Raw genomic sequence first — 26,750 nt, 5'->3', positions numbered from 1 at the left:
TTTGCGTATGCATTTCATGACTTGAAAATTTATGGCATTTTGAATACTTTTGATTTAAGACTCTCCAAGCAGTTTTCCATGACAAAGAAAATGACAGTTCATGAAAGTTCAATTTAAAATAATTCTATATGTGTAGGGTGGAAAGGAGAGGAGGACGGTAGGGGAAGGACTACTACAGGTGTGTGAAGCAGGCCCTATTCAATTTGTATTTGGCTTGAAATCAGGGACAGTGATTTGATTCGTTGATTTGGGTCACTGTCCCCGATTCAATTCAGCCGAATCCGGAGATTCAATGCGGATTCGGAGAATCAGTGATTTGGACACAGATACAGTTTTAAATGTTTTTCCTGCATACCTCAAGGTACCAGCATGGCTTGCTAATGCTGTGATGCTGGGGCATATGGAGCATCCCACAGGAGTGTGGGAGAGTCCACGTGCTCAGCAGTGAACCCAGAAGTGGACTGGAAACACTTCCGGTCCACTTCCAGGTCCACCAGGGAGCATAAGGGGAGGCCCCCCCCCCCCACCGTCCCCTCTCCCCTGGCTTAGCAATCAGCTGTAGGCAGACCTCAGGTGTCCCTCCCAGACCCAGGAGGAACTAGTCATCAAGCTAGGGGGTGGGGCACATGGGGGGCCTCCCAGTGCACTCCCTGGCAGACCTGGAAGTGGAAAGGGAGTGCTTCTGGTTCACTTCTGGGTCTGCTACCAAGTGTGCTAGGGAGCCCCCCATACTTATGTGGGATGCTCCACGTGCCCCAGCATCACAGCATTCATGAGCCACCTGCTACTTAGAGTATGTAGAAAAAACATTTAAAGCTGTGTCTATGTCCAAATAGCCAAATCTTTCTGAATCTCTCCAAATCAATTTGAAGGTTCTGATTCAATTCAGAGAGATTAAAGGGTCCTCCAATTTGATTTGGATTTGGAGATTCGGCCACCAAATCAAATCAGGGACTGAAGCTTCGCACAGCCCTAGGGACTACTACCCAGGCAAACTCTGGCTGGGGTCTGGGGCCAGGGAGAGTAGTTAAACACCCCATTCCCTGCTCAAACTTACTGCTGGCTGCAACTGTGGACTACAAATCCCAGAGGCACTTGGAAGCAGGAAGAGCAAGTGATGAGCAGAGTCCTGATGCTGTCATTCTGAATGATAAATCCCAGAGACTTCATGGACAACAGGAAGAGGAATTGAAAGCAGGGCCAGAAGGCCATGCTCTAGTGCCCCCCAGCTCTTGGCTCTAAGTCACTGCAGGCATGTGGCTGCATTTCCTGTAAATGTCTGTTCACTTCTGCTTCAGTTTAATCTGTGCTGTTTAGACTAACTTGCAAAGACTAAATCAATTCAGTCTCAGGCTTTTTGACTCTCTGTACCTAGCCATTAAATGTCAGTTTTCCATTTAAATAAATCAGAGTAGTGTCATGCATTCTTTTCTATTCATATACTGAAAGAGTCAGTTTTACCAATGGCAATATATGCCCCATTTGATTTTCACAGAGCAGTTTGGTTCTTTATATAGTTTGAAATGTGAACCTTAAGCAGGAAAAATGCACCTGAAGCAACAGTAAATCTACTTCTGATTTGGGACCCTGTAGGCAACAGTGTACATTGTCCCGCACTAAAAACTCTGCTTCATTTTCTTTCAGACCACATTTCACTTTTTTAAAGTAATAATTCAAGGCTTATTGAAGAGTCATATTTTTTGCTAAACTGCAAACTCATCTAGAAGTTTGAGAAGAGAAATAACACCCCTTCTATCCTGTTCTTCCTTATTCTCCTGCATAGCCTCAATGGATCTCAACTCATGTGGTTTGAGATAAGACAATGCTGGGTAGATAGGTATGTGCAGTCAGTGGGAGAAGACAAGGAACAGGCAGAGTTAAAATTTACCAGGCTAAGTACATCTCCCTTGTCATGGAGTCTGAGGCTAGGAACAGACATTATACATAAGCCAGTTTAAGTGATCAGAAACTAGTTTAAACCTGTAACAGAACAGATGTTTGGTGCACATGAGCCAGTTTGAAAATGGCTGAAACTGGTTCGAGATAAACCTGGTTGTATGTAGCATCAGACTTAACGGATTTGGGTCAAACTGGTTTATGCAATGTCTGTCCCAGACCCCTTCCTGGTTTAGTTTGCAGCCCTGGGTGGGGTTCTGCTTCAGAGCAGGGCTGGCCCCACCCCTCTGCTCCCTGGCTGGAGCTCCAGCAGAGACTGCAGGCACAGTGGCATCTGCCTGGCTTCCTCCTGCTCCCCCACCCCACTCCCTGCTCAACCAAGGATTCTCCCCACCCCCTCCCACAGCATGGATGTAGCCAATATGTGGTATGCTAGCTAATGCTGAGAGGGGTCTGTGTAAGGCAGACGGGACAACAGCAGAGAGGACAGTGGCCACTTAGGGCTTTTTGGAGCTAAATCAACAGGTAGTTGGTAATGTCCCCCCATTCCTTCCTTGGAAGAAGTTGGAGGAAGAGCTTGAACTAATGAGAGAGGCTTTTGTTTTGGTTTGATGGGGTTCTAAATGCTGTGTTACTCCCTGTGTAACTCCCTGCTGGCTCCCTCCCTGGTCAGGAGCGGCAAGTTGCGTGGGGGAGACCCCTCTCTAATCAGAGGCCCTGCTGGGGCCTGGCCATGCCCTACCCCCTCAGCTCAGTGCTGTGGAAGGGAAGGGAAGGCTGCTCTAGCACCTCTCAGCTTCTAGCCTGAGCCACTGCAGGCATGCATCTGCATTTCTTTAGTCCAGAGGGGATGTCTGTGCAGTTATGAACTGGTTCAGCCTAGCCAGGTTAAACTAACCTGCAAAGATTGAATCAATTCAGGCTCAGGCTTTTTGAATGTCTGTCCCTAGCCTGAGAGTAAGTCGTCAGGTAAATTTGCAGCTTATAGACTAACTAAATTGGAGAGAGATATATAGCATAAGCTTGTGAGCCCAATTTTCCTCTTTTTATTTCAAAGGCCAAATCAGCTCCGAATTCTATCGGGCAAAACCCAGTAGTCAAGTTCCAACTTTTGACAGCAGAACTCAGTCGTTCAAGTCTACGCAACTCTACCACTGGGCAAGCATCCTCCTTCCCAGACTTATCAGTCTGGGGCTTCAGATACTCCCAGAAATCTGTGGTCAACATCCTGCATGCAAGTCCAGGAACCCTGGGGTTCAGATCCCCACTAGTCTTGCTTGCTGTCCACCAAAACACCAGGGAGCAAGTCTGAAGCAAGAAAGTAGTCCCCCATTACCACAAAATTGTATATAGTCAAGTCTCCTGCATTGTTCACTTCATCAGATGCTGACTGTTACAGGGAGCCTACTGGGGCCGATCTCCTTGTAGCTCGCCCACCTGTTTTTGGGCTAACCACCTGCTTTCTCACCTGCCACAGCTTGATCTTAATTGATTAATAAGGTTGTTAATAAAGCAGGAGGCTGCCCATTTTCTGCCCCACTGCTAGGGGGTGCCATCTGCAGCTCCATTCCTCCCCTACACCTCAGCCCAAGCCTCACAAGTGACATGATGTTCTCATATGCGCTAGTCCCCCACGATGGGGCCCAGAATCCTACTGTAGGACCCAGGTTCCTCCCTTCAGGCAGACTCTGCTGCCATCATACAGGGCCACATATCTCCCTGCCATTGGCTCCTCTTTGGGTGTGGTCCCCTCACTAGGGGCTTTGGCTCACACTAGCCCTGGCCCACCCAGACCCCAAGCCCCTGGCTCTTGGACCCTCCTAGTCCTGGCCCCTGCCTGGGCCAGGCAGGGGAAGGTCTGGCAGGCCTTGATGCATGACCCATACTCCTTTCCCACAGTCCCCCTCTCTGGGTCCTCCTACACTGATGTGGGGAGCTGGGGTACCTCACACCACAACTGGTGCCTCAGGGTCTCACAAAGGACTCTCACGCCCCCGGGCAGCAGGTCGTAGTGCTACTACCGGTGTTATCTTTGACCCACACTCTGCCTCCCAACAGTGGAGGACTTATCAGGGTCAGGACTCAGCTCTCACTCTCTCTGGCTGAGCCCCCATTCTCCTTTCACTGGGCTTCACATCACCCTCTCTCTGGGGCTTCTCCACACTGTCCCCCCTCCCCCCCTACAACTGGGGCTCAGATGTTATATTCAACCTAAACTCTGCCTCCCAACATCAGAAAACTTACTGGGGTCAGGACTCAGCTCTCTTACACTGGGGGCTTCTCACATTGCCCCCCCTCACACTGGGGGCTTCTCACTGTTCATTATGCCCCCTTTAGTTGGGCATCTCAGGGCTTCCCTCCTCAGGGAGGCTCAGGTAGCCATAGCCATGCCTGGCTCCAACTCTCCAGCTCACGGTCTCAAACCCCTGAGGGGCTCAGGCAGCCTCAGCCACACCTGGCCTCCAACTCTCCACTCTCCTCCTCAGGGCTTGCACCCCCACAACTACCTCCAATGGAATGCAACCCCCACAACTACCTCCAATGGAATGCAACCCCCACAAAGGTGAGGGGTAGGGGTTAAGGCACCCCAACCCACCTTTCACCAGGGCAGTAATTGGCCTGGCATTTCCTGGGGGCTCCTGCACCACTGGAAGCCCCACCAGGCCACCCACTCCCAGAAGGGTGTAGTTTTAGGTCATACCCAGGACCAGGAGCCTCCTACCATCCCCTACAGCGCTACCCTTACTTCCAGATGAAACTCAGCAGACCTCTGACAAAACAATGTTATTACCTGACCTCCAGCAGCTTAACTGCCTTGTTTATATAGGCAGCCCTGAACCTAAAATGGCTGCCCTCATTAGGCACCTAGAGGCTGCCCGCTCCAGGGCCTTAAAGTGGCAGGCACACACACTGCCCTGCCACACTGACCTTAAAACAAAGGATGCTGTGAAGGGACATGCACAGAGCACTGTATAAGATGGAGAGAGTGATTTGAGTACAAAAGGGAGAAAGGGAGGGAGGGATGGGAATTTGAACCAACTTGAATGGGAAATTGCAGAACAAGAAATCAGCAGCAGACTAGATTGTATTAAGTATGGGTTAAACAGGGACTATGGATTCTTATCCCGTTACCTAGATTACTTTTTCTGACCCTTCTGTTCCTGTAGGCTTATTACTTGCTTGTTTGCCTCTCCCAGCACTATGTCTCCTCCCTTTCTTGCTTCTCCCTTCCTACCTTTTGTATTCAAATCACTCTCTCCATTTTCTAAATTTCTCTGTGCTTATCCTTTCACAGCATCTGAAGACATGATCTTGAACTGACAAAACCTGTGGCGGGCTAGTAGGGGGTGCTCTTGCATTGAACCACCCACCTCACTGTACCCGACCACCTTCCAGGCTCTGAGTGCCTCCCTGGGGGTGCCTCACATCTGGCCAACTCCCTTCCTGGAGCACACCTGCTAGCCTGGGGGTAACACTGCCACTACCCAGGGATGGGCTTGATTCTGGCTCTGCGAACCCTGGGAAACACAGGCCTAGTAGCCCTCAAGGGTATTTGATTCACTTCAAGAACTTGGGATGCTTCCCTCAGTCGGAAGCACAAGTAGTGGTCTCCCTTAGTCAGTCAAACCAAAGGGACCCCAAGGCATAATCTAGACCCACTCCCAATAAGTCTCCCACGCTAGGTACAAAGGAGAACTTTATAGGTTACAAGGGGTAGGGTTGAAATAGGGTACAGGGTAGAGCAATATCAGAGAAATCCCATAAAGCACACTGGCATGGCTGGGTAGCCTTTGATCACACATCTGAGTTACTGCAAGCTATATGTAAAGCTAGATCTCAGGTAGCTTACTCATGAGTATCATCCAGAGGCAGGTGGAGATTCCCTCTGGAGGCAGGTAGTTCCTTAATCATGAGTTTTGAGAGAGAGAGAGCAAATTTCAGATGGTCCAGCTTTTCCCTCTCTGAGTCTTCCTCATGGCTGCTGCCCCCTCCTCCTGGGCAGTCTTTAACTAATATAGCCCTTATGATCTCATTTACCTGGACCAATGGAGGCCAGCACCTGTTGGATGTCAGCCAACCAATTTGAAATGAATCACTAGTTACTGGGCAGACTGGCAGTTCCTATCTCCCCGGGGAGCCCAAGCCCCTCACCCAGGTATGTGATGCCAGTCACGTAGGCAGAGGGAGCAGGTTTCCCCCCTCCCTCAGGAATGTATCCAGCTCAGGTTACCTAAAGAGATAGGGTAAGGTGTGTACCCTCTGCAGGACCCATCTTAACCAAACTGTCATAGAGCAGAGTTTTTGGGGACAAACAGAAGTGGCCTTCTGCCACACTTCCCCCCCTCCCCCTTTAAAAGCTTGGACACACGGCTTTACAGAGCTATGGGTATGAGTGTGTTTTGTTTGAAAGTGTCACCTTTCACACCTAAAGAGAGATTACAGAACACATAAGACTGGTCATAACAATAATACACCTAGAACATGAAAGCACATTGGGGAGTTCCCATGCTCTCTCAGGTGGGCCTGAGTCCATCCATCCCACTACCCAGAGTCTTTTCACGACAGAGCCTCTGCTATCACATTCTGGCTTCCTTTTTTAGGTTCAACAGTGAAGCTGAACTCCTGAAGGTGCCAGGCCCATCATTGAACCTTGGCATTGGTGTTTTGCATTGTCTGCAACCATTGCAGTGGGGCATGGTCTGATAGGATGGTGAACTGCTAGCCCCACAAATAGGGCCTCAGCTTGTTCAGTGCCCAGATGATTGCCAAACTCTCCTTCTCAATAGATGACAGGTTCTGCTCCCGAGGGATTAACTTCCGGCTTAGGTACACCACGGGGTGCTGTGTCTCTTGGTGCTCTTGTAAGAGTACAGCTCCTAGTCCTGAGTCGGAGGCATCATTGGCTACGAAGAAGGGTTTATCATGGACCGGTGCCTTCAGAATCAGTTGTTCAATCAGGGAAGCCTTTAGGGTGTCAAATGCTTCTTGGCACCCCTGCTTCCAGACCACTGGATCAGGGCTGCCCTTCTTGGTTAGCTCATGTAGCAGAGCTGCTGTCTCTCCAAATCTAGGGACAAACTGCCTGTAATATCCAGTCAGGCCAAGGAAGGCTCTGACTTGCTTCTTGGTTTGTGAAGGCAGCCAGTCTCTAATGACCTCGATCTTGTCCTACAAGGCAGCAATATGACCTCCACCCACATGATGTCCCAAATATACCACTTCAGATAGTGCCCACTGGGACTTTTTGGCTTTCACAGTAATACCAGCTTGCTTGATCTTGCCTAGCACGGTGGTCAGATGAATCAGGTGCAATTCAAAGTCCTGACTGAACATGGCGATTTCATCAATGTAAGCCCTGACAAACTGCTCACATCCTTGTAACAGGTTATTAATCAGGCTTTGAAAAGATGCAGGAGAGTTACGCATACTGAACGGTAAAACTGTAAACTCATATAGTCCCACAGGCCGGGCCCAGGTGATCAAGTAAAGAGTCTGTCCAGGGCATAGGGTAAGCATCAAGGGTGGTAATAGCATTCAGCTTCTGGTAGTCCACACAGAACCGGATGGACTCATCCTGCTTCTGGACAAGTACCATCGGGCTGGCCCAGGGACTTATTGAAGGCCGGATTACCCCTAACCCTTTCATCTCTGTGATCTCTCGCGTTACTTCTTGCCTCTCCTTCTCGTTAACTGGGTAAGGTCTGGATTGGATGGGGCGATGGCTGTCCGTGTCTATAGAGTATACTGCCAAGTCTGTTTTACCTGGTTTGTTGGAGAACATTGTCTCAAAGTCTTTGAGTGCTGCGAGCAGCTTGTCCTTGTCCTGAGAGGGCAGATGGTCCGGCAGGCGGAGTTCCTCTATTCCTGCCTCTCCATCTCAGTCACCATACATGACCGGCTCCTCTGGGTCCTCAGGTGATCCTTCTACTGAGGAAATCCAGAATACCGCATCACTTCTATTAAAGTATGGTTTAAGCATGTTGACATGAACTGTCTTAGGCTTTTCCCCACTCCTGGCCACTACATAGGTCGCGTCGTCCAGGATGACATGGGGACCTTCCCAAGCTGCTTGCAGCTTGTTTGTCTTTAGTGGCAGGAAAACCATGACCTTATCACCTCATTCAAAGGTACGTCAGCGAGTCTTTTCATCATACTAGGCACTTGGCTTCTCCTGGGCCTGGGCCAGGGAGTCTCATGCCACCTTCATCATGTCAGTTAGCTTCTGACAAAAGCTGAGCATGTATTCTACCATGGAGGTCTTAGTGGAAGAGATTTTCCCTTCCCACTCTTCTCTCACCAAATCAAGAGGACCCCTAACTCACCTTCCAAACATGAACTCAAAGGGCGAGAACCCAGTGGACTCCTGGGGCACCTCCCAGTAAGCAAAGAGCAAATACGGAAATTTCTCATCCCAGTCACTGGGGTTAGAGTCCACATAGGCCTTTAGCATACCTTTCAAGGCCCCATAAACCTTTCTATGAGCCCATTTGTCTGAGGGTAGTAGGCTGTGGTCTTGAGGTGTTTCACCCCACAGCAATCCCATGGGCACTTCATCACCTCTGCCAGGAAGTTCCCACCCCTGTCAGTCAGGATCTCAGAGGGAAAACCCAGCTGAAAGATCTTGGTTAGGGCCTCAGCAACTACAGGTGCTTTGGTGGAGGTCAAGGCAATTGCCTCTGGGTACCAAATTGTGACAGCCACTAGAGTCAGGATGTATTTCTTTCCTCTACGAGTCTTATGCCTCAGAGGGCCGACAATGTCTATACCCACGCTTTGGAAGTGTTGATCAATGATAGGGAGGGGCTGTAGGGGAGCCTTTCTCTTGTCCCCATTTTTGCCCGTCCGCTGGCACTTCTCGCAAGATCTGCAGTAGCCTGTCACATTCTGGGCAATTCTGGGCCAATAAAGGTTTGCCTGCAGCTGCTGGTGTGTCCGTTCCCTGCCCATGTGACCAGCACATGGTAAATCGTGAGCCATGGAAAGCAATTGTTGTTCAAACTTACAAGGTACTATGAGCTGGCAATGGGGTTCCCAGGTCTCAGCATGGTTCTTTGGTACCCACAACTGATAGAGAAGTCCCTTATCCCATACCATCTGTTCCCTCTTATCTGGGGTGAACTCTGTCTCTTGCTCCTGAGCCATCTGCCGGAGGTCGTCCAAGCTGGGGTCCTCTAGAACCTCCTGCTTGAACTCCCCTTGCCTGGCTGAGCAATCAGCAGGGTGCTCCTGCAGGGAGTGCACCTGCACCCTCAGAGATGTCCTTTAACTTCTCCCCAAGAGTCTCCATTTCCTCTGCCACTGACTGACCAGATTCCTCCCTGGGACTGTCACTTAACCCAACCTTGAGGTCACTGGTTTCCTCAATGGCTGGGGGCTGGCTGCAGTCAGAGGGAGTCTGAGTCTCTCCTTCCTCCCCCTCTGCCTTAATAGCCACATTAACACAGTAGGGCTCTAGCTCTAGGAGGTGGCCCTCCTCCCTTTACAGGTATTCTAGCTCCAAAACATCGCATCCCACCAGGATGGGGACAGGAGCCCCTTCCAGCACATCTAGTTCTACACACTCAATAGGGAGATGGGTTACTGGTACCTCTTATGGCTGGGACCTCACCTCTTGAATGGTAAGGGTCCTCCCTGGGACTATATCCACAGGTGAAACAAGGTTGGCATTGATTAATGACACACTGGCCCCTGTGTCCAGTTCCCCGACAAGGGTTCTCCCATTTACCGTCATCTTAGTCCGGTGGAAGGCCATCACCTCCTCTGGGTTTGTAATCCTGTAGCAACAGGCACGCCCCTCAGAGGGGCTTGGGTCTTCCCCCTCACTGCTTACAGCTGTTGCATGTCTGACTGGCTTGGGTTTGTTGCTTAGCTTTGGGCAGTTGGGCCTGATGTGGCCCGGCTCCCCGCAGTTATATCACCCCCTCTTTTCCGAATTGAGTGGTGTGTCTGAATCTGGGGTCACCTTGCGCTCAACAGGAGGTGGCCCTCAGTCCCCTTTTGGGCCTGGCCCTCCCTTCCCCGCTTTTTGAAACCCTTTCTGTTCCTTCCCAAAGTAGGGACACTTCATGTCCAGCCCCTCATAATTTAGTGACAGCTGGTCTGCAATCTCAGCGGCCTCTTGGATGGTTTTGGGGGCCCTGTCTTTGACTAGAGTTGTAATCTCCTTCGGACAGCGGTGATAAAATTGGTCCAGTGCTATGAGTTTTAGTGCCCTCTCTCTATTGTCAGCCTTGTCTCCGTCTGTCCATTTAAGAAGCGAGTCCCAGACCTGGACCACAAAATCGACCATTGTCTTCCCCAGTTGTGGGATGATATTCTGGAATTTTTTTCGTAAATAATCCGATCCTAACCTGAACCTTGAACACACATCATTTTTAAAGGCATCATAGTTATCTGCTGATTCTGAGGGCAGGCTGTTCAGGACCACAGACGTGTTGCCCTCTACCAGAGCAACCATGTGTTTCATGAACTCTTCTTTTGGCAACTTCCATTGGCACGCTTGGCTTTCCAAGTTGCTTAGGAACACTTCAGGATCCTCCCCATCCTTGTAGCGAGAGAAGACTGGGGTGTTCAGTCTGGGGGATGCAGCTAGTGCTGGTTGGGCGCCCACAGTTTCAGCATTTGTCTGCATCCAGAGTACTGCAAGCTCGTGCTCACATTGGCACTGAGTCTCTCTAGCTCCATGCTTACACTGTTCCTTCTCGTGCTGGCATTGGGCCTCCAGCTCAATCCTTTTCAACTCTAGCTCATGCTTGAACTTGCACTGTCACTCCTCAGCTTCCAGCTGCAGCTGGAATTTCCAGAAGCCCCACTCAGAGGACAACCCCTCAGTGTCCCCTATGGGTTCTGTATGGATGGCTGGACGTGATCTTGCGGCCTGGTCATTATCACACAGAATCTTAATCAGGTCTTCTCTTTTCTGCTCCTTCTTCACTTGAAGACCTGTCTCTTTCATCAGCTCTCTCAAGTCAGCCATCATCAGGTGGTCATACTCGTCAGCCATCATAGCTATCCACACTGTCCAGTTGACCCAATGCCAAATTAGAAATTGTTTGCTCAAGAGTTTTCAGTGACTCTATTCCCTTCCCCAGATTATGCCTTCAGTACAGTAGGTTGTCAAATCCCACCGCTGCCACTACATGTGGCAGGCCAGTAGGGGGCGCTCCTGCATTGAGACACCCACCTCACTGCTCCTGACCACCTTCCAGGCTCCAAGTGCCTCCCTGTGGGTGCCTCATATGTGGCTGACTCCCTTTCCGGAGCACACCCATTAGCCTGGGAATAACACTGCCACTACCCAGGGATGGGCTTGATTCTGGCTCTGCGCACCCTGGGAAACACAGGCCTGGTAGCCCTCAAGGGTATTTGATTCACTTCGAGAACTTGGGATGCTTCCCTCAGTCGGAAGCACAAGTAGTGGTCTCCCTGAGTCAGCTGAACCAAGGGGACCCCAAGGTATAATCTAAACCCACTCCTAATAAGTCTCCCACGCTAGGTACAAAGGAGAACTTTATAGGTTACAAGGGGTAGGGTTGAAATAGGGTACAGGGTAGAGCAATATCAGAGAAATCCCATAAAGCACACTGGCATGGCTGGGTAGCCTTTGATCACACATCTGAGTTACTGCAAGTTATATATCTAGTTAGATCTCAGGTACCTTACTCATGAGTATCATCCAGAGGCAGGTAGAGATTCCCTCTGGAGGCAGGCAGTTCCTTGATCATGAGTTTGAGAGACAGCAAGTTTCAGATGGTTCAGCTTTTCTCTCTTTGAGTCTTCCTCATGGCTGCGGCCCCCTCTTCCTGGGCAGTCCTTAACTTATATAGCCCTTAAGATCTCATTTACCTGGTCCAATGGAAGCCAGCACCTGTTGGCTGTCAGCCGACCAATTTGAAATGCATCACTAGCTGCTGGGCAGACTGGCAGTTCCTATCTCCCCAGGGAGCCCAAGCCCCTCACCCAGGTATGTGATGCCAGTCACGTAGGCAGACAGAGCAGGTTTCCGCCCTCCCTCAGGAATGTACCCAGCTAAAGAGATAGGGTAAGGTGTGTACCCTCTGCAGGGCCCATCTTAACCAAATTGTCACAGAGCAGAGTTTTTGGGGAGAAACAGAGGTGGCCTTCTTCCACAAAACCTATGTTATTTATCTCTCTGATTTAGTCAGTCTATAGGCGCAAATCTGCCCTGCCTTCTGCCTGACTTCAGACTGACATGGCTAACTAACTGTCTCTAAAAGTAACCCTCTATTGCTCCCTAAATAAGCTTAGGTATGCTCCATGTGCTCCCAGGCCTGCAAGACAGGTGGAGAAAATGGCTCAGGAGTCAGCCTGAACAGCTAGGAGTGGTCTTGAGGGTATGCCTCAGCACTGTGCTCAGCCTCTCCATATCAGGAGAGTGTAATGGCTTATTTCTAGCAGTGGGCTGAAATCAAATGGTTGTCCCACTCTCAGACCAGGTCTGGGTCTACAGTTCCCTGGTACTAATCATAATATTCCCAGAAATACTGACCTGGGGTCAGTGGTGGCAGTTCATTTTCCTCTGGGAGCCAGTGACCAAACAGCCATGTTAAAGCAAAGTATTTTATTTAGGACTTCACAGAAAAAAAGACCTTAAAAACAATAAGCAGACTGTATGCATGCCCAGCTTTCCAGATGTCCATCCACTTTCTACATGAAGATCCAAACATACTGAAGTTTCCAAAAAAACCCTTGAGACTGAAAGGCTCTGATTGGTATAACTTGCTCACACACTTCAGCCTCACAGCTTTGGAGGGCATGACTTTCAATCCTGCTCAGCCTTTTCATTGCTCTTTTCTGCAGTCCAAATCAAACCTATGATCTATTAACTGCCAGCAAAACAGGACTTGCAACTTTGTTGGAGATGGGGTGGCTGGTGGTCTTGCAAATACATGCTGAGAAGTTCTTATCTGGGGAACTGTTTTCTTTCTGGCAACAGCCACCACTGAATTAAAGCTATATCGCCATATCATAAGCCATACTGACTATCTCAGTGACTAGGTAATATATAATATTCATAGAATTGCTATGTACTAAAATGTTCGCCACATGCTCAGCCTAAGTATTTATCTGCTCCTGGGAAGGGAATATATCAGTGGTAGATGACGGAGTTCTGGAACAAGGTGGGATCTAGGAGGGAATCATGGATCCCTCAGGCATGTTTCCTTGGGCTCATCCTAGGACTTGCTATCCCACATTGCACTGAAACCCTACACAAGTTCCAAAGCTGAAATTACTGTAATTTGCTTTGCAGTAGCCTTCCTTTTGAACCTGGTTTGGAAAAAAATAAGGACCCTCCCTTGAAGGGCCTTCCACTGAAGTCATCGGTTTTAATGGTTTGCACAACTTCATCCTTGCAAGGCATATTGCTTTGGGTGCATGTAACTGTGGCACAGCACTGACATTCATGAGCCAACTCCTTCCTCTCTGCTGAGAGGAACAGGACTGTAGCTCTCTGGCTGAGTGCATAAAGCATTACCTCCCACTCCCAGAGCAGAATACTCTTCTTTCTGCTGCATTTACCCAGCCTTGCTCAACTAGCTGGTGCTGTTTCTGCTGCTCTGGATTAGTTTAACTGGAGGGACAGGGGGTAAAATTCACTTCTGTGCAGTGGTGGTGGTAAATCATTATGTAGGACTTCACTGTAAAACAGACCTGTGCTGATGCCATGCATTAGGGTGAGATTTGTTCAGGATGTATGCAGCTAATGCTGTGACACTATTATAATGCAATAGCCCTCTCCAGGTAGAAATAGGGCTTTCAATCTTCATCTGTCCAAATCTCTCTCCGTGTGTGTGTGTGTGTGTGTGTGTGTGTGTAAAATCCTTTACAAGTGCATCAGTGACTAAGGACTGCTTTCTTGATGGAGAAAGGGTTTAGGTTGGAAATACCAATGGGGAAAAATACCAGTGAAATTTAAACTAATTTTATTTCCAATTGGTAATGCTTGTGGTCACAAAACCAATGAACCAGAGCTCTAGTAAATCCATTGCTATGAAAAGCACTGACTGCACCCATGGAGCCTGCAGCAACTATAGCTGGCATGCAAAACTAGAGAGCTTTCACACAGAGCTAAGCAGTGCAAGTAAAGAAGATTCTTGATGCCTGGCAGTAGATGTTTTTCAGCTTCTGTCCAGAAAACTGTGCTGCCTGGGACATTACCAGCAGGTCAGTATAACATCAGATGCCCCACAATGCCTAGCTTATATAAACAAAGGCCAAATGCCCTGAAACTTGTTACTTTTCCATGTGAGATTGCCCAGTGCTGTCCTCATGCCCTGCAGAACCACTGCTATAGTGTGTAGTGTTTCAGATTGTCATTGGAGTGTTTTTCGTCTCCAGGTAGGGGTCATTAAACGTTCACAGTATTGAGCTGATTTAACCCAGCTCAGGCTTTGTTGGTGGACAGTTGATGGAAGTGGCCTTGCCTAGGTGGTCCAAACATAACATCATTAGAAGGTAATTTGGATGGACTCCTTGTCCACCTCTGGCTGCTTAAATCTAGGCCAGAATGGACTGATGTGATCACCCAATCTGAACCTCTACACAAACACAGACCCTTGTTTTGTGGTTCTGGTTCCCCAAGCACTCCGTACTCAACCAAGTGCTTACCGGTAAGTATGTGCTTGAGTCTCACTGACTTCCACATGAAACCTTTATATACTCATGAATGCTTTGCTGAATCAGGGCCTTACTTCAGTGGAGTGATTATCCAGCAAGATGGAAACTGAAGACTGGAGATATTTTTCTCCATGAGAATCTGTTATAGCTTCTACTTCTTTGCCACCTTGGCAGTATTGTTTCCCTCTCAGATCCACACATTGCATCTGGACTCCACTGTCATTTGGTGCCAGGAAACCCCAGAGAGCTGAGAAGAGATATTGCCTTTTCTGTTGCAATCTGAGACCAGCCAGCTTTCCTGAGACAGAGAATGCATTTTTCAAAAACAATACAGGTTCCTAAAAAGGAAAAAAAACTTACAGCGATGCCTTTTATACAAAGCTAACATTGATACTGTTCAAAAAGCAATTGATATGAAGCACAAATGAGTTTTAAGGAAAGCAAAGTTGCTTAGCATAGGGATTTACACTAATGGAATTTGACTCCTGTTGAAAACTAACAAAGCACCCATGGAAACCTCTCTGTCTATCTCTCTCTCTGTGTCTCACTCTCTCATTATCTCTCTCTCACACACACACACACACGCACACACACACACACAGCCTCTTCATTTCTAACATAATGTTAAGGGTTGTAGCATCTCTTTCACTGTAATATTAGTGCAAAGGTGTACATCAGTTTTATTTCTCTGGGATAGCATTTATTTTCCTGAACTTAGATGACGTTTTGCTTTCATTAGTTTTGCAGTAGTAGACAGTCTGGTCTCCTTTCCTCTGAATCATTTGCCATGCCTCCTGTTAGAGAGCTGACTCCGTTTGGTGGCTCAGCACTTGGGATCTTTGCCTCTGTTTCCAACTGAAGGTTTGGTTTTCTAGTGGGGATTACAGGTAGTTGGTCTCCATAAACTGATTCTTGCTTTCTGACACCAGGTGGCACTCCAGTGCTGGACAAATGTTGCCTTAACCAGCTTCCAAAGCAGGGTATTCTTTTGAACTCATGTGCTACTTCTTTCATATCAGCTTTGCTGCCTAAAGTAGCACTTCTGATTCCTTCTGGCAAAGTCCCTTCTTCTGGAATATCGTGTGGACCTGCCATGTGATTCTCAGGATCTGGTCCAGTGTCTCTCCCGTTGTATTGATTTACTCCAAAGATTTGGGCAAACACACTGTTTCCATCTCCCCTTGTATTACTTTCAAAGTAAAGTGGATTTCTAGTTGGGTCTGGCCCCTTTTGGGGGCTTCCTTGTTTCTTATTCTGGCCCAATACATTTTTTGAGCATGGCATATCCCTTTCCTGATCTCGTGTTCCATCTTCAAAGTTTTCTGCATTTTCTTCTGGGCTTTTCTCAAGTCGCAGTGAACAGTTTTTTTGACCAGAATGAATAGCAACTGGGTATGTAACGTGCCTAGCATGCTTTGAGTGACTGCCTTCAGGAGGCTTGTGTTCCCATGTGGAAGGTCTCAACTGCAAAGAGTAATCCAGTGATGCCAAGGGGTCTTCCTTTGGCACTGGAGAATTCCCAGCACAGCACAAGCGGCTGGAGGAAGGGAATGCTGTAATCCCTCTAAAGTTTGGTGGGTATCCCTTGGAGTAGGGGGTGCGTTCTGTCTGTGCTGGTGACCCCATTTCTGGATCCCGGGGACTTCTTGTTAAAAACTGTGATCTGCCTGGTTGAGGTGGAGGGTTGAAGTTCTGTAGCAAGGGATTTGTTTCCTGGTCCCATGGGATGCTTCCTCTAGGACCAGACTCTCTTTTTAAATGATACGGGATGTTTTCTGTTTGCCTTGGGGGCTCTACTTTATAAAGAGGGTAATTATCTTCTGGGGCCCAGGGGCTGATTTCATCATAAGGGAAATATCTCCCCTGGTCTTTAGAGTACTGGAAATAAACCTCCTGCTCTGCCGGATTGTTTGGAGGGTATTGTGGGTTTCCATATTGCCCGGCTGGGCTGCCCTCTGCCTCAGGCAATGGCTGCTCCTGGTCCCATATCCTTTGTCTAGGGTAAGAGTCAGGTCCTAGCTGATCAAAGGGATCATTTTCATAATGGGGATTTCCTTCCCTTTGACTTGCATCGGGAGGATACAGGTGGCTTCCACGTTGTCCTGCTGGGCTCACAGGAGAGTTTTCCCATGCACTGTCCTGAGAGAAATGGGGAATTCCCTTCTGATTAAAGGAATTGTACTCAGGGTAGGAAACACTTCCCCTTTGGCCAAACAAGGCACCTGGTGGATATGTTGAGGATTCATGCTGCCCTGCTTCAAAAGGTGGAGAATTCTGCTGGTGCCTCCACGTCTTGCTTCCTGATAAAGGAAAGTGCTCTCTTTCAGGATATGAAGGGTTAACTGCCTGTTTCTCCCAGTCCCGCTGGCTGGTTTCTGGTGTAGATGGATGTCTCCTTGCATCCAGGAATACTCCCTTTGGAGTGGGTTGGCTGGTCAGCTGCAGCCCAGAAGCAGGGATTCTATTAGCATCTTCCTGTGGATGATGTGTGTGCTCATTTGTTCCTATGGTGTTAAAGGTAGGAGCCGGAGGTTTGCTGTCAGGAAGGATGATACCTTGCTTGTAGCCAGCTCTGTTATTGCTATAAGAGGGTGCATTTTGCCACTGGCTCAAGGGATGTGTGTCAGGGAAATGTGGTCTCTGTCTTTGGCCTGCTGGCCTCTTCCCAGGCTGTTGGAGTTCAGGTCCTGATGGACCATGTCTTGGGTTGAGTGCTGGGTAATTGCTGGGTTTGCTCTGGAGGTTTCCTCTTCGATTGGCTTGAATCAGGGAATTGTCTGGAGGGCCTTTACGATACAATGAGTTTTCTGAAGGAGTGGAGGGATTAACCATGAAGGCAGATGCTCTGTTCCTGGCAGCACCTTGATCCAGAGAGCTCCTGTATCCCTGGGAATACTCTCTACGGCCAAAAGAACCATGCCCAAACATTTGCTGCCGGTTTGCAGGAAAACGTTGAATAATGTCAAGAGTTGGAGTATTCCTCCCAGCATTTGGCTGCTCGGACCCATTCTGCGGCACTCCCTCACTGCCTGGCTGCTGTGGGCTGGAGATATTAACTGTAGGAGAAGGTGTGGTCCCATTCTCAACAGCTGGCTTGTTCTCAGAGTTTTGGGAAGGGGTCCCGCTCCCCGCAGCACTGACCCCAGGGTGGGATGCATTCCCTCCTTGATCCCCTCCTTGGCTGGGGGGACTGGGTGTGGTCGTGCTGACAACTGGGACAGTGGCATTTGGGACAGGGGCTGCTGCAGGGCTCTCTTCTTTGGGGGCTTCTTTCTCAGGTTTGGGTTTGTCGTACTCGTGTTCAAACATTTCCTCTGAGTAATAGGGGGGCCTCTGTCCAAGCCCTTGAAAGAAGTATCCATAGTAAGGATTCTGAGGGGAGAAAAGGAAAATTGATTGATTTTAAAAATAATGAGTGTCCACTGGTTAAAAATAGGTCTTTTTTGCTCTTGTGCATATATGCTTCATCTGCAGGCTTAAGTGGTTGATTGCTCAAACAGTCAATGACCTGCTCCCTGCTGTCTGGTGGTGAAGTGCAGTAATAGCGGTCTGGATTTTGAGTTGTCCTAGGATAAGCTGCCCATCTGTTTATTACATTTGCTGGTGTGATTTATATTGGTGTACAAATCATGCAAAGCCAATAAACCCCCTCAGAGACTGTCCCTTGGGTAATCCCCCCCTAAAGTTAAGAAGGCTTTAACTCTGCAGCTTCCAGCAGCATTTCTAAATGGGGACATGGTAGTGGTTTGTTATATTTACCCCTCCTTCTTCATTGCTGATAGGTGGCTGTCCAAACCCTGGAGGCATTTGCTGGGAAAATACAAAAGCAAAATAGTTCCCCTTACATTTTATCAGCATAGACCAATTAGCAAGGCCAACAAATATATCTAGGGGGCGAATGACTCCCAGATCAGAAGATCATAAAAATCTAATAAATGGAGATCTCCCACACAAAATACAACAGCTCCTAATGTTTGTCTAATGTCTCACAACCCTGACATTGACAGTGTGCTGGACTGGAGGACTCAAATCGCTATGGAGCTTTTGCAGTCCTACCCAGCCATAACATTTTCAGAAGGAAAATAGGACCGGAGAAAACTATTCACATGGCATAGTGCACAACAGGGAGACACTGCAGGGTTAATCACTTACATTTCAGCAGCATCAAGCAGGAAGCTCTATAACTTACTTCAGCACTAATGGCTTGATGGGTGGGGGAGCTACTTGGCATAATTGGATAGAGAGCCTTCTGCCTTGAGAACGGGTTGCTGTGATCAGAATTCATTACTCTGTGACAGCTGCTAGGCAGCTGTGTGCCCATCTCCCAGTGAAAAATTAGTCATGCCACCACAAGTGATCCTCCCTCTCAGCAAAGTAGATAGGTCAGACTAAATGGGCCTAAAGAGCAAAGCACACCCTGGCCCTTAGAGGACTTCCTTTAAAAAATAAAATAAAAGACAGTTTAGCAGTACTAGAAATGCCCTTAAATAAAGCATCTTACTCTGTGTTGTGGGTTTAGCTGTGGTAAGAAGCCTCCCTGGTTGTAAATCTGCCGACAGAAGGAAAATAGAGACATCATCCTAATGAAAGACCATTGCTTGGGGGGGCTGTGTTGGTAGCAACAAAGATACCAGAGAAAATTTCCAAATCTTGGTACCAACACCCTGGCCACCAATTTTTATAAGAATGGGCAAACTATTTACATAAAACTATTGTGCAGCTTTTGTTAACTAGATGTCACAGTGGATTGATGGGAACACTGCACTGTGTGGGTATGCCCCCAGTCTATGAAAAACAGAGAATTAGAACTCACCTGTGGGATGTGCCAAGGCTGCTGCTGATAAGGAAAATGTGCATTACTATAGGGAAAATACACCTGGCAGGGAGAGAAAGGAAGTGAAGAAGCATCTTAAAGTATATTTCAAATGAAACAAAAAAGCAGACTTCTAGTGGGCATAGGTGCCAACTTCTATTTTTGGCAGGGAAGCTAAAATGAAGCCCCTGCCCCCTGGCAGCACGGCTAGAGCAGACCTGAAAGGAGCCCAATGGGGGGTGGGGGCAGATGCAGGCTCCCACCCTGCTGCCCTCCCCACAGGAGTCCTGTGCCAGCTGTGCCACCTTGGTGAGGCACCCTCTGACCACCTGGCAGCAGTGGGGGCACAACTCCATGCCACCACTCCTGCTGCTACTGGACAGGCACAGTGTGCCACATCTATCCCCACCCCACACACAAACCTGGGGGTCACATGCCCCTCCATTGTCCCCTCCCCAGAAGTGCACAGAGCAGCAGAGAGCTTTCCCCCACCCTGCCCTCTGGACCAGCCACCTCTGGCTCTGTTCCACTCCCCACCCTAGCCCCAGGCCCCATGCGCTGCCCTGGCTGGGCAGCATCCCTAACCCTAGTCCCTGCCGCATTCCCTCCCTCCCTCAATCTGTTCACCCACATAGACTTACCTGGGGGAGCAGCTCTCCACCACTGCCGGGGGCTGTATTCCTGGCCAGGTGCATACACGTGCACATGATGGCCCCCTGCCTCCTGCTCCCCACAGTCCCTTGCAGGCTGGAACTCTGCCAGCCTGCAAGGGGAAACCCGCTGTTTCCAACATTTTTCTGCCATGAATGGAAAACGCATATCCCTGCATGATGCTAGGAATCCGGGACAAATGCTGTCATGTAGCCTGAGACTGGGACTTGATGTTCTCATTTCAGGACTGCCCCACCCAATTAGGGATGGGTGGTCACCCTACCCTCTTCCTGAGGGGAACCGGGGCTTTTGGGCCCCCACATACTTGGTGCCTGTGCTAGTGGGGCTTGTGTTCCTGGTCCCGGAGAGGCCAGCGCTGCATAGAAGTGCTATTCAGGCTAAAAGCATCTATGTTACATTGTTTGTGAGTGGTCATGGGCAGAGCCCATCTTTTAGCTTTGTGTCTGCATGAAATAGTGGGACCCTTATCCATGACACAGGCTTCTAGGTGCTACAGCAGCTGGAAAACTTAGTTTTGTTTTTCCATTAAAATATCAGCACAAAAATTTCTGGGTTAATCATTTTGTTTGTGTAAGGGGCACATAAACCAGGACCCAAACTTCAGAATAACTTGTGGGAATTCTGCTGCATGCACAACATAACTGATTTCATCCAACCCATTATTTTTTGCAGCAGTGGAAGTAAAAATGTGGCATTTAGCTCCTGCAGAGATACAGACACCAGCTTTTCCCCTTAGGGAAACAACGCCTTTTTGATCACTGAAGCCAAAGATTGTGGGTCTGAATACTATTTACAGTCGTATCTTTTTTCCCCACCATGGCAAGGTGAGAGGAATTCATTTGTGCCTGCTGAGGCCTATCACCAAGTCAGATCTTGGTGAAAAGCACTTTCTGCTAAGTACATACAGGTAGAAGAGAAGGAGGTGGTCTCACCTGACCACTACATCAGGTCAGCTTTGTGTTTTAAGCACAGCTCTGAGCTGCACCACCCCTAGGGCAGTAGGAGGAGGCCATATCTCAGAGGCATGCCTTGAGTCATAACTCCTTCCTTGCCTCGGGCAACAACTTAACACCCTGCCTCTGCCATATTAGCTGTGCTTGCTGGTGTGTTGGATGGGGTGGGACAAGGCTTCAGTGCTCCCAACTTGGTCCATCCCCTGACCCTTGCTTCAGCAATGCAAGCAGCAGCCTTGCAGGAAGCCCTGTGAGCTCACCCCTAGGTCATGTTCCCCCAGCGGCACATGAGCCCAGCTCCAGTGCCCTGCATCGTTCTAAACACTTTGGAGAAAAGCCGATTGATCTGTGTCACATGTTCTCCTGCTCCTCTTCTCTGGCTCCCAGAAGAGCAGTGAGCTACACAAAACACACTAGGTGCTACTGAAATCCTTCACCAAAGAATGAGACTAAGAGTGGGTGCCCCACTTCCCATCCTCCCCTTTCCTCATGAGGCTGTGCACTCACTACAAAGCAAGCCCATTAATAGCCTTGATAGCACTGACAAGCATGTGCCTGCTCCTGGCCGCTTTTCAGCTCTGAGTACTTACCTGGGGCGATAGCTGTTTTTCCTCATTGCGGGGCTGTGCTGGGGGCTGAGGACGAGAGGGATGTGCTGGCTGAGTTGGGGGGGGCGGCTTTTGCGGCTTTTGCGGCTTTGGCTTTGCTGGCTGCTGGGACGGCTGCAGCTGGGGTTGTGGCCGAGGCTGTGGCTGGGGCTGAGGCTTGCTGGGCTGTGGGGAACGTTGAGCTTGTCGAGGTTTTTGCTGGGGCTGAATTGCAGGGGGTTGTACTGGTTTCTGTTGCTGCCACAAGTAGAGCTGCTGCTGAGGCCATACTGGCTGCTGCTGGAAGACCTGTGGGTAGCTGGAGCCATAGCCATAAAAGGGATTCATCTATAAAAGAGTTTTGAAGGCTGCATTCAGTGGACAGTGCTCTGAGACAGTCCTGCTGTGAGGTGCACACAAGCCATGTGGACACTACAGGCATCTTTCTGTCCCTCTGCCTAACAGTTTAGACCACTCCCCAGCTTGTGAGATAAGCTTGCTGGGAACTTGTTTTCCCATTCAACACACATCTGAGATTTCAAAAATATCCCTGTCCTAAGGTGAGGAAGATTTTTAAACTAAAAAAACAAACAGACCCCCCCCCCCAAGAATAAGACCCACCCCAGAATAGCCAGTTGCCCGGTGGTCAGTTTGTTCTCTTGGGGTAGGGTAAATGAAGTTTCAAGTCTGCTCTACATAAGGTAGAGCACTGATCTGAACCTATGCCCATCCCACAGAGGTATCCTAAGTACTGCGTTGCTTTTGTTTTTGGTGGGGGAGTGAGGGTGATGATTTTCTTTCTCCCTTGTCTTTGGCCACACATTCTATTATGGACACAATAAATGTTTCCCAATGAAAGTCTGGTTGAATCATGCACATTTCCATCTAACTTGCAGCTATTAGTCAAACTTCTTGACTCCGATTTTCTGTTTGCTTCAGAAAATACAGTCTCCTTGCCAGGTTCCTGGAGTTACATGTGACATAAGGAGAGAAAGTTACTTATATATGTACTTGTGTGTGTGTGTGTGTGTATGTATGTTTATATAAATACACACATGCATACACATATTTACACATATCTATATCTATATCTACATCTACACACACATAAGAAAGTTTCTCTTCTTATATCACATGAGAAACCAGGAGCTGGGGCTCCAGGTAGAGAACTTTACCTTAATGAACACTTGGAAAGGAAACTGAGTTTACAAATAACAGAAGCAAAGGAAGGTCCAAGTCTTGAAGTCTGGTATAAGAGCTGCACATTTAGACCTTGTGAGCTACCCCAAATACAGGAAAGGGTGAGCAGGAGAAGCATCGGGGCTGATACATGCTGCATAGAACCCTCAAAACCCAGCAAAGAAGAAACTTACGGCGGGCGAGTTCATGTAGGCATATTGGCCATACTGCATCATCTGTGAGCAAACAAATCCTACATTATTCTGTGTAGAACTGAGATTTCCACCAATGAAATGATAACCCAACACCAAAATGTAACATTTCCCTTGGTAAGTTGGGGCCAAATCCTTCCCACTTTGGGATGCCCTCAGCCTGCCTGAAGCCAAAAAGAGGTGGTCTAGAAGGAGAGGGAGTGCCCTGTCCAAGGGGGCTTCTTGTTCCTCTTGCATGTCCAGTATCTATATGATCTTCCTATTAACCCCACCTCCATCACTCCTCTGCCTGAGAGGTGGACACTCAGTGTCCCACACCTGCCAAGATCCTCATCCATAAGGATCCATCAATATTGTGTCTCCATTCCTGGTGTCCTCCCCATGTCTGAGCTCATTGAACAGGCATGGTTATACTTGGAGTATGCTCAGAACACTGTTTCCATTTCAAAGGAACCCTGCACCACCCTTTCCATCAAACAATTCTACTAACTCTCCTTTCCATTTAGGACCAATTCCAGCTTTGTACTGGTACATTTCAGGCAGTAGATCTGATTCCTCCCCCCCACCCCACATTATCTAAAGTAGCTTATTGCGAATTACTCTGGGAGGGAGAGGCTTTTGTAGTCACCTTGACTTTCTTTTAGAACATTTGGATAGCAAATGAAATTTAAATATACAAACAAATAATTTAAAATATTTTGATTAAGGATTTTCAAAAGCACCAGATGACTTTGCACCGTGCAAACTGTACCATGGAAAATGAAAATTCCACGCTAAAAAAAATAACCAGTGATATTTTTTAATCACCCCTGCTTACGAAAAAAAAGGCTGCAGTCATCTTTCCTATCTTACACCAGGGATCTGGTCTTACCATGCTGTTTCATTTTCCAGAACCCTTCATGAAAAATCACCAGACAGATTCATGAGCTGAACTCACTAAGTAGGATCCATGTCTAAGCAGCCTAGTGGAGCCCAGAGCAACTACCGCAGCTGACATCTCTGCAGTTTACCTTGACCAAAACATCGGAGAAAATGAGTGCTTCCTGATCTCAACACTTGCTTTTCTATGATCTAAAGCTGAGTGTAATCAGTGAAAAGACTGATCTTAACAGTATTTGCCTAACTCTCTGTGGGCGCATCTACATGTTCATTAATATGCAGTAATTATGGTGCATTAGGTTTAGTACCCGTAATGACCAGTACAAATTTCATGTGCTATAGTCAGTGTTACTGTGCATTAGCACAGATGAATGCTTTTTAAGTGATGTTAATGCACATTAGATTAAACCTACTGCACATTAGCATGGTTTTTGCCAGCCACGCTAATGCACAGTAGAATTAGTATTCTGTGCATTAAGCATCTTGTGTAGACGCGCCCTGTAAGTAGATACAAACTATGTCCCCAGAATGTACCGGCAGCAGTTGTAGTGAGAAACGTATTTACCTCTTCACTCTTGCTTCCAAATCCGGCCTTACGGGGCAAGCGCATCTGTGATGAAGATGATGATGAAGATATAAAAAAATTAATCAGTGTTTACTTATGATAACTTAAAGAAATCAGAGGAGCTGCTTGGAAAAAGGCCAATATATTTTGTAAAAAAAATTCAAAAGAAATGGAAATTTGTTTATTCCATTTGATAGCCTTTCCTCATTTTTTCCTCTTTAGCCAAAATAATTTAAAAAAATAAAAAGTCAGTGCAGTTTTACTGTTTTGTTTTGTGGGATATAGACCCCTTCCTCTTGCTAGGCATGTATTTATTTATTTATTTTACTTTTGCTTTTTTCCACTGAAAGAAAAAAGGAGAGAACAGAATAGAAATTTAAACAATATGAACAAAATAGTTCTCTTTCCCCATCCCCTCCATTTGAAACCAACAGTATTTTCTAAAGATTTATGGCATTTTTCATTGTCAAAATTTGCAGGAAGAAATCCATAGCAGTCATGGAAAGTGTGGCTGGAAAGAACCTCAAGAGATTATGTAACCTAACCCTGTGCCCCACTGGTATACACAAACTCTCCTGAAAAGATTTTTGTTCAACTTGCTCTGAAAAACCTCCAGTAATGGAGACCACCGCATTTCCTTTGACAAGAATCTTTCTTTTCACCATGACCATTCTCCTGCTTTCTGAAAGACATTTTTTGTCCATCAAAAAAAAAAAATTCCAAGCAGCTCTAAAAATCAAAAATAAATGATGATTGTAATGCTTACCGGCACTGCTATAGACATGCCAAAGAGGCACAGGAACTGGAGGAACATCTTCACCTTATATACCTAAAAGAAAATGACAGTAGTAAACAATTCACGGCCCTTAGGCAAACTGCAATGCTCTCTGCCCCCTGCTAGCGGCTAGCCTGCATAAGAGCTTTGTGCATTCCTCAAAAGAATGTAGAAGAATAAAAGTGGAAAACTAGGGCTAACAGAGGGACTAAAATTGAGGCAGGTTAAATGACCATTCACACATATCAACTCACCTGGTTATGCTTAGGTAACTTAGGTAACTGGTCAATGGGGGGTGTCAGTTTTACATGGGGAAAATTTACATTCCACCAGAATTCAGAAGTGAAAAAAATGGACTTTGTGGTGTGGTATCAGCAAAGTGCTTCTGTTTTGGAAGGATGTAGAATCAACTGAATGGACTGACAGTTTCTCTAAAAAGCAAAAAAAGTATAAGGCAAGCAAGTGCATAAAATATTTTGAAGTCTTTAAGAAGTCTTTAAAGAATAATTTCACCCAGTGTTTTTAGCACGAGTAATCTGAAATTTCAAAAGAGGGAGCACAGGACACAGTTCATTTGTGGATCCAATATTACAGCTGTTAGTTTGATGTGAGCTTGGGATATATTATTCACATCTTAAGTCCACTTTCACTACATGTTTTTAATGACCACAGAACTATCTAACAAGGAATAATGTTTCATTGTTTAATGAACAATGAAATATCTAACTATAACAAAGATATTTGCTTTTCAAAACATGTTTGCTTCTCTACAGCCAAAATTGACAAATGTCAGCTGATTCCAGAATTGTTATTTGGTATTAAAACTCTCAGCCCTTCTGAGAGTGAATTAAAATGAATATCATCTCTTAAATGACATTCTGTTGCAAACCCTAGTAATTCAAGGTAGACTATATAATTTCATAGACATTACGGCTGGAAGGGACCTCATAAGATCATTGTGTCCAGCCCCTTGCCCAAGAGGCAGGAAGTCAGCAAGGGTCAAAGGATCCCAGCAAGAAAAAAATCCAAATGTTAATGCATTCATTTTAGTCATTTTGTAATTATTATTTTTTTGTTCTTGAATATACAGGCTTTCAAATTTTAAAAGTTTGAAGGAATTGTTAAAAAAAGAAATGAATTACCTTTGAATCGTAGACAGATCTCGTGTGACCTTAGCTGGGAGGTGGGGGAATGAATACCCCAGATCTTAAAATCCAGATCATTTCCTCTCTGTTCAAAACCTATTGGCAAGGCTACATTTAAACACTATTCCAAATTTGCAGGGACCAATCAACAGCCAGGAAGGTGTTTCAGACATCACTCTAGGTTTTAGGCTAACAGCTGATACAGTGTATGATTTAGAATGTGTTATTATGTGAGTTATCAAATCGAAGTCTCTTATTATGTTTAATAACAAGTCCCAAAAATCAGCTTAGAGCAGTAACATTCAAAAGAGGCAGGTCCTCCTAAAAGTTGTAACAATACAAAGCACTCTGATGTAAAATGCCTTTATTTAATTTGTCGGTAAAATAAAAAGACATGTAATAGTGTTGCATACAAACACAGACATTTCTGAGTAA

General features: G+C 47.1%; 1 protein-coding gene across 4 annotated transcripts; it reads right to left on the bottom strand.

The window, feature by feature from the left end:
- Nucleotides 1-12,463: 12,463 nt before the first annotated feature.
- On the bottom strand, nt 12,464-26,416 carry ENAM (enamelin). 4 transcript variants are annotated; one of them, XM_019517113.1, is made up of 10 exons: nt 26,313-26,416; nt 25,425-25,601; nt 25,162-25,224; nt 24,396-24,440; nt 22,934-22,975; nt 21,564-21,908; nt 19,349-19,411; nt 19,037-19,084; nt 18,295-18,345; nt 12,464-17,907 (listed from the first exon to the last, which is right to left on the bottom strand). In XM_019517113.1, the coding sequence occupies exons 3-10, from the start codon at nt 25,207-25,209 to the stop codon at nt 15,271-15,273; spliced, it is 3,279 nt and encodes a 1,092-aa protein (XP_019372658.1). In that variant the 5' UTR covers nt 25,210-25,224; nt 25,425-25,601; nt 26,313-26,416; the 3' UTR covers nt 12,464-15,270. The 4 variants fall into 4 exon arrangements, with proteins under 4 accessions (XP_019372658.1, XP_019372657.1, XP_019372659.1 ...); XM_019517112.1 differs by lacking the exon at nt 25,425-25,601; XM_019517114.1 differs by lacking the exon at nt 25,425-25,601 and having other exon boundaries at nt 19,349-19,372.
- Between the last annotated feature and the right edge of the window lie 334 nt (nt 26,417-26,750).

The sequence above is a fragment of the Gavialis gangeticus genome, unplaced genomic scaffold, assembly GCF_001723915.1.
Source record: "Gavialis gangeticus isolate Ggan-Ray unplaced genomic scaffold, GavGan_comp1, whole genome shotgun sequence".
Lineage (NCBI taxonomy): Eukaryota > Metazoa > Chordata > Crocodylia > Gavialidae > Gavialis > Gavialis gangeticus.
Note: the sequence above shows the minus strand (reverse complement) of the source record. Positions and strands in the feature narration are given on the sequence as shown.

Bases quoted from the DNA above. Each gene is read 5' to 3' on its own strand.
- ENAM (XM_019517113.1), bottom strand. From the start codon at position 25,209: ATGTTCCTCCAGTTCCTGTGCCTCTTTGGCATGTCTATAGCAGTGCCG. The intron at 22,976-24,395 runs GTAAATACGTTT...GTTTGCTCACAG, and splicing joins TTGGAAGCAAGAGTGAAGAG to ATGATGCAGTATGGCCAATA. The intron at 19,412-21,563 runs GTAAGTACTCAG...TCTCCCTGCCAG, and splicing joins AAAAACAGCTATCGCCCCAG to GTGTATTTTCCCTATAGTAA.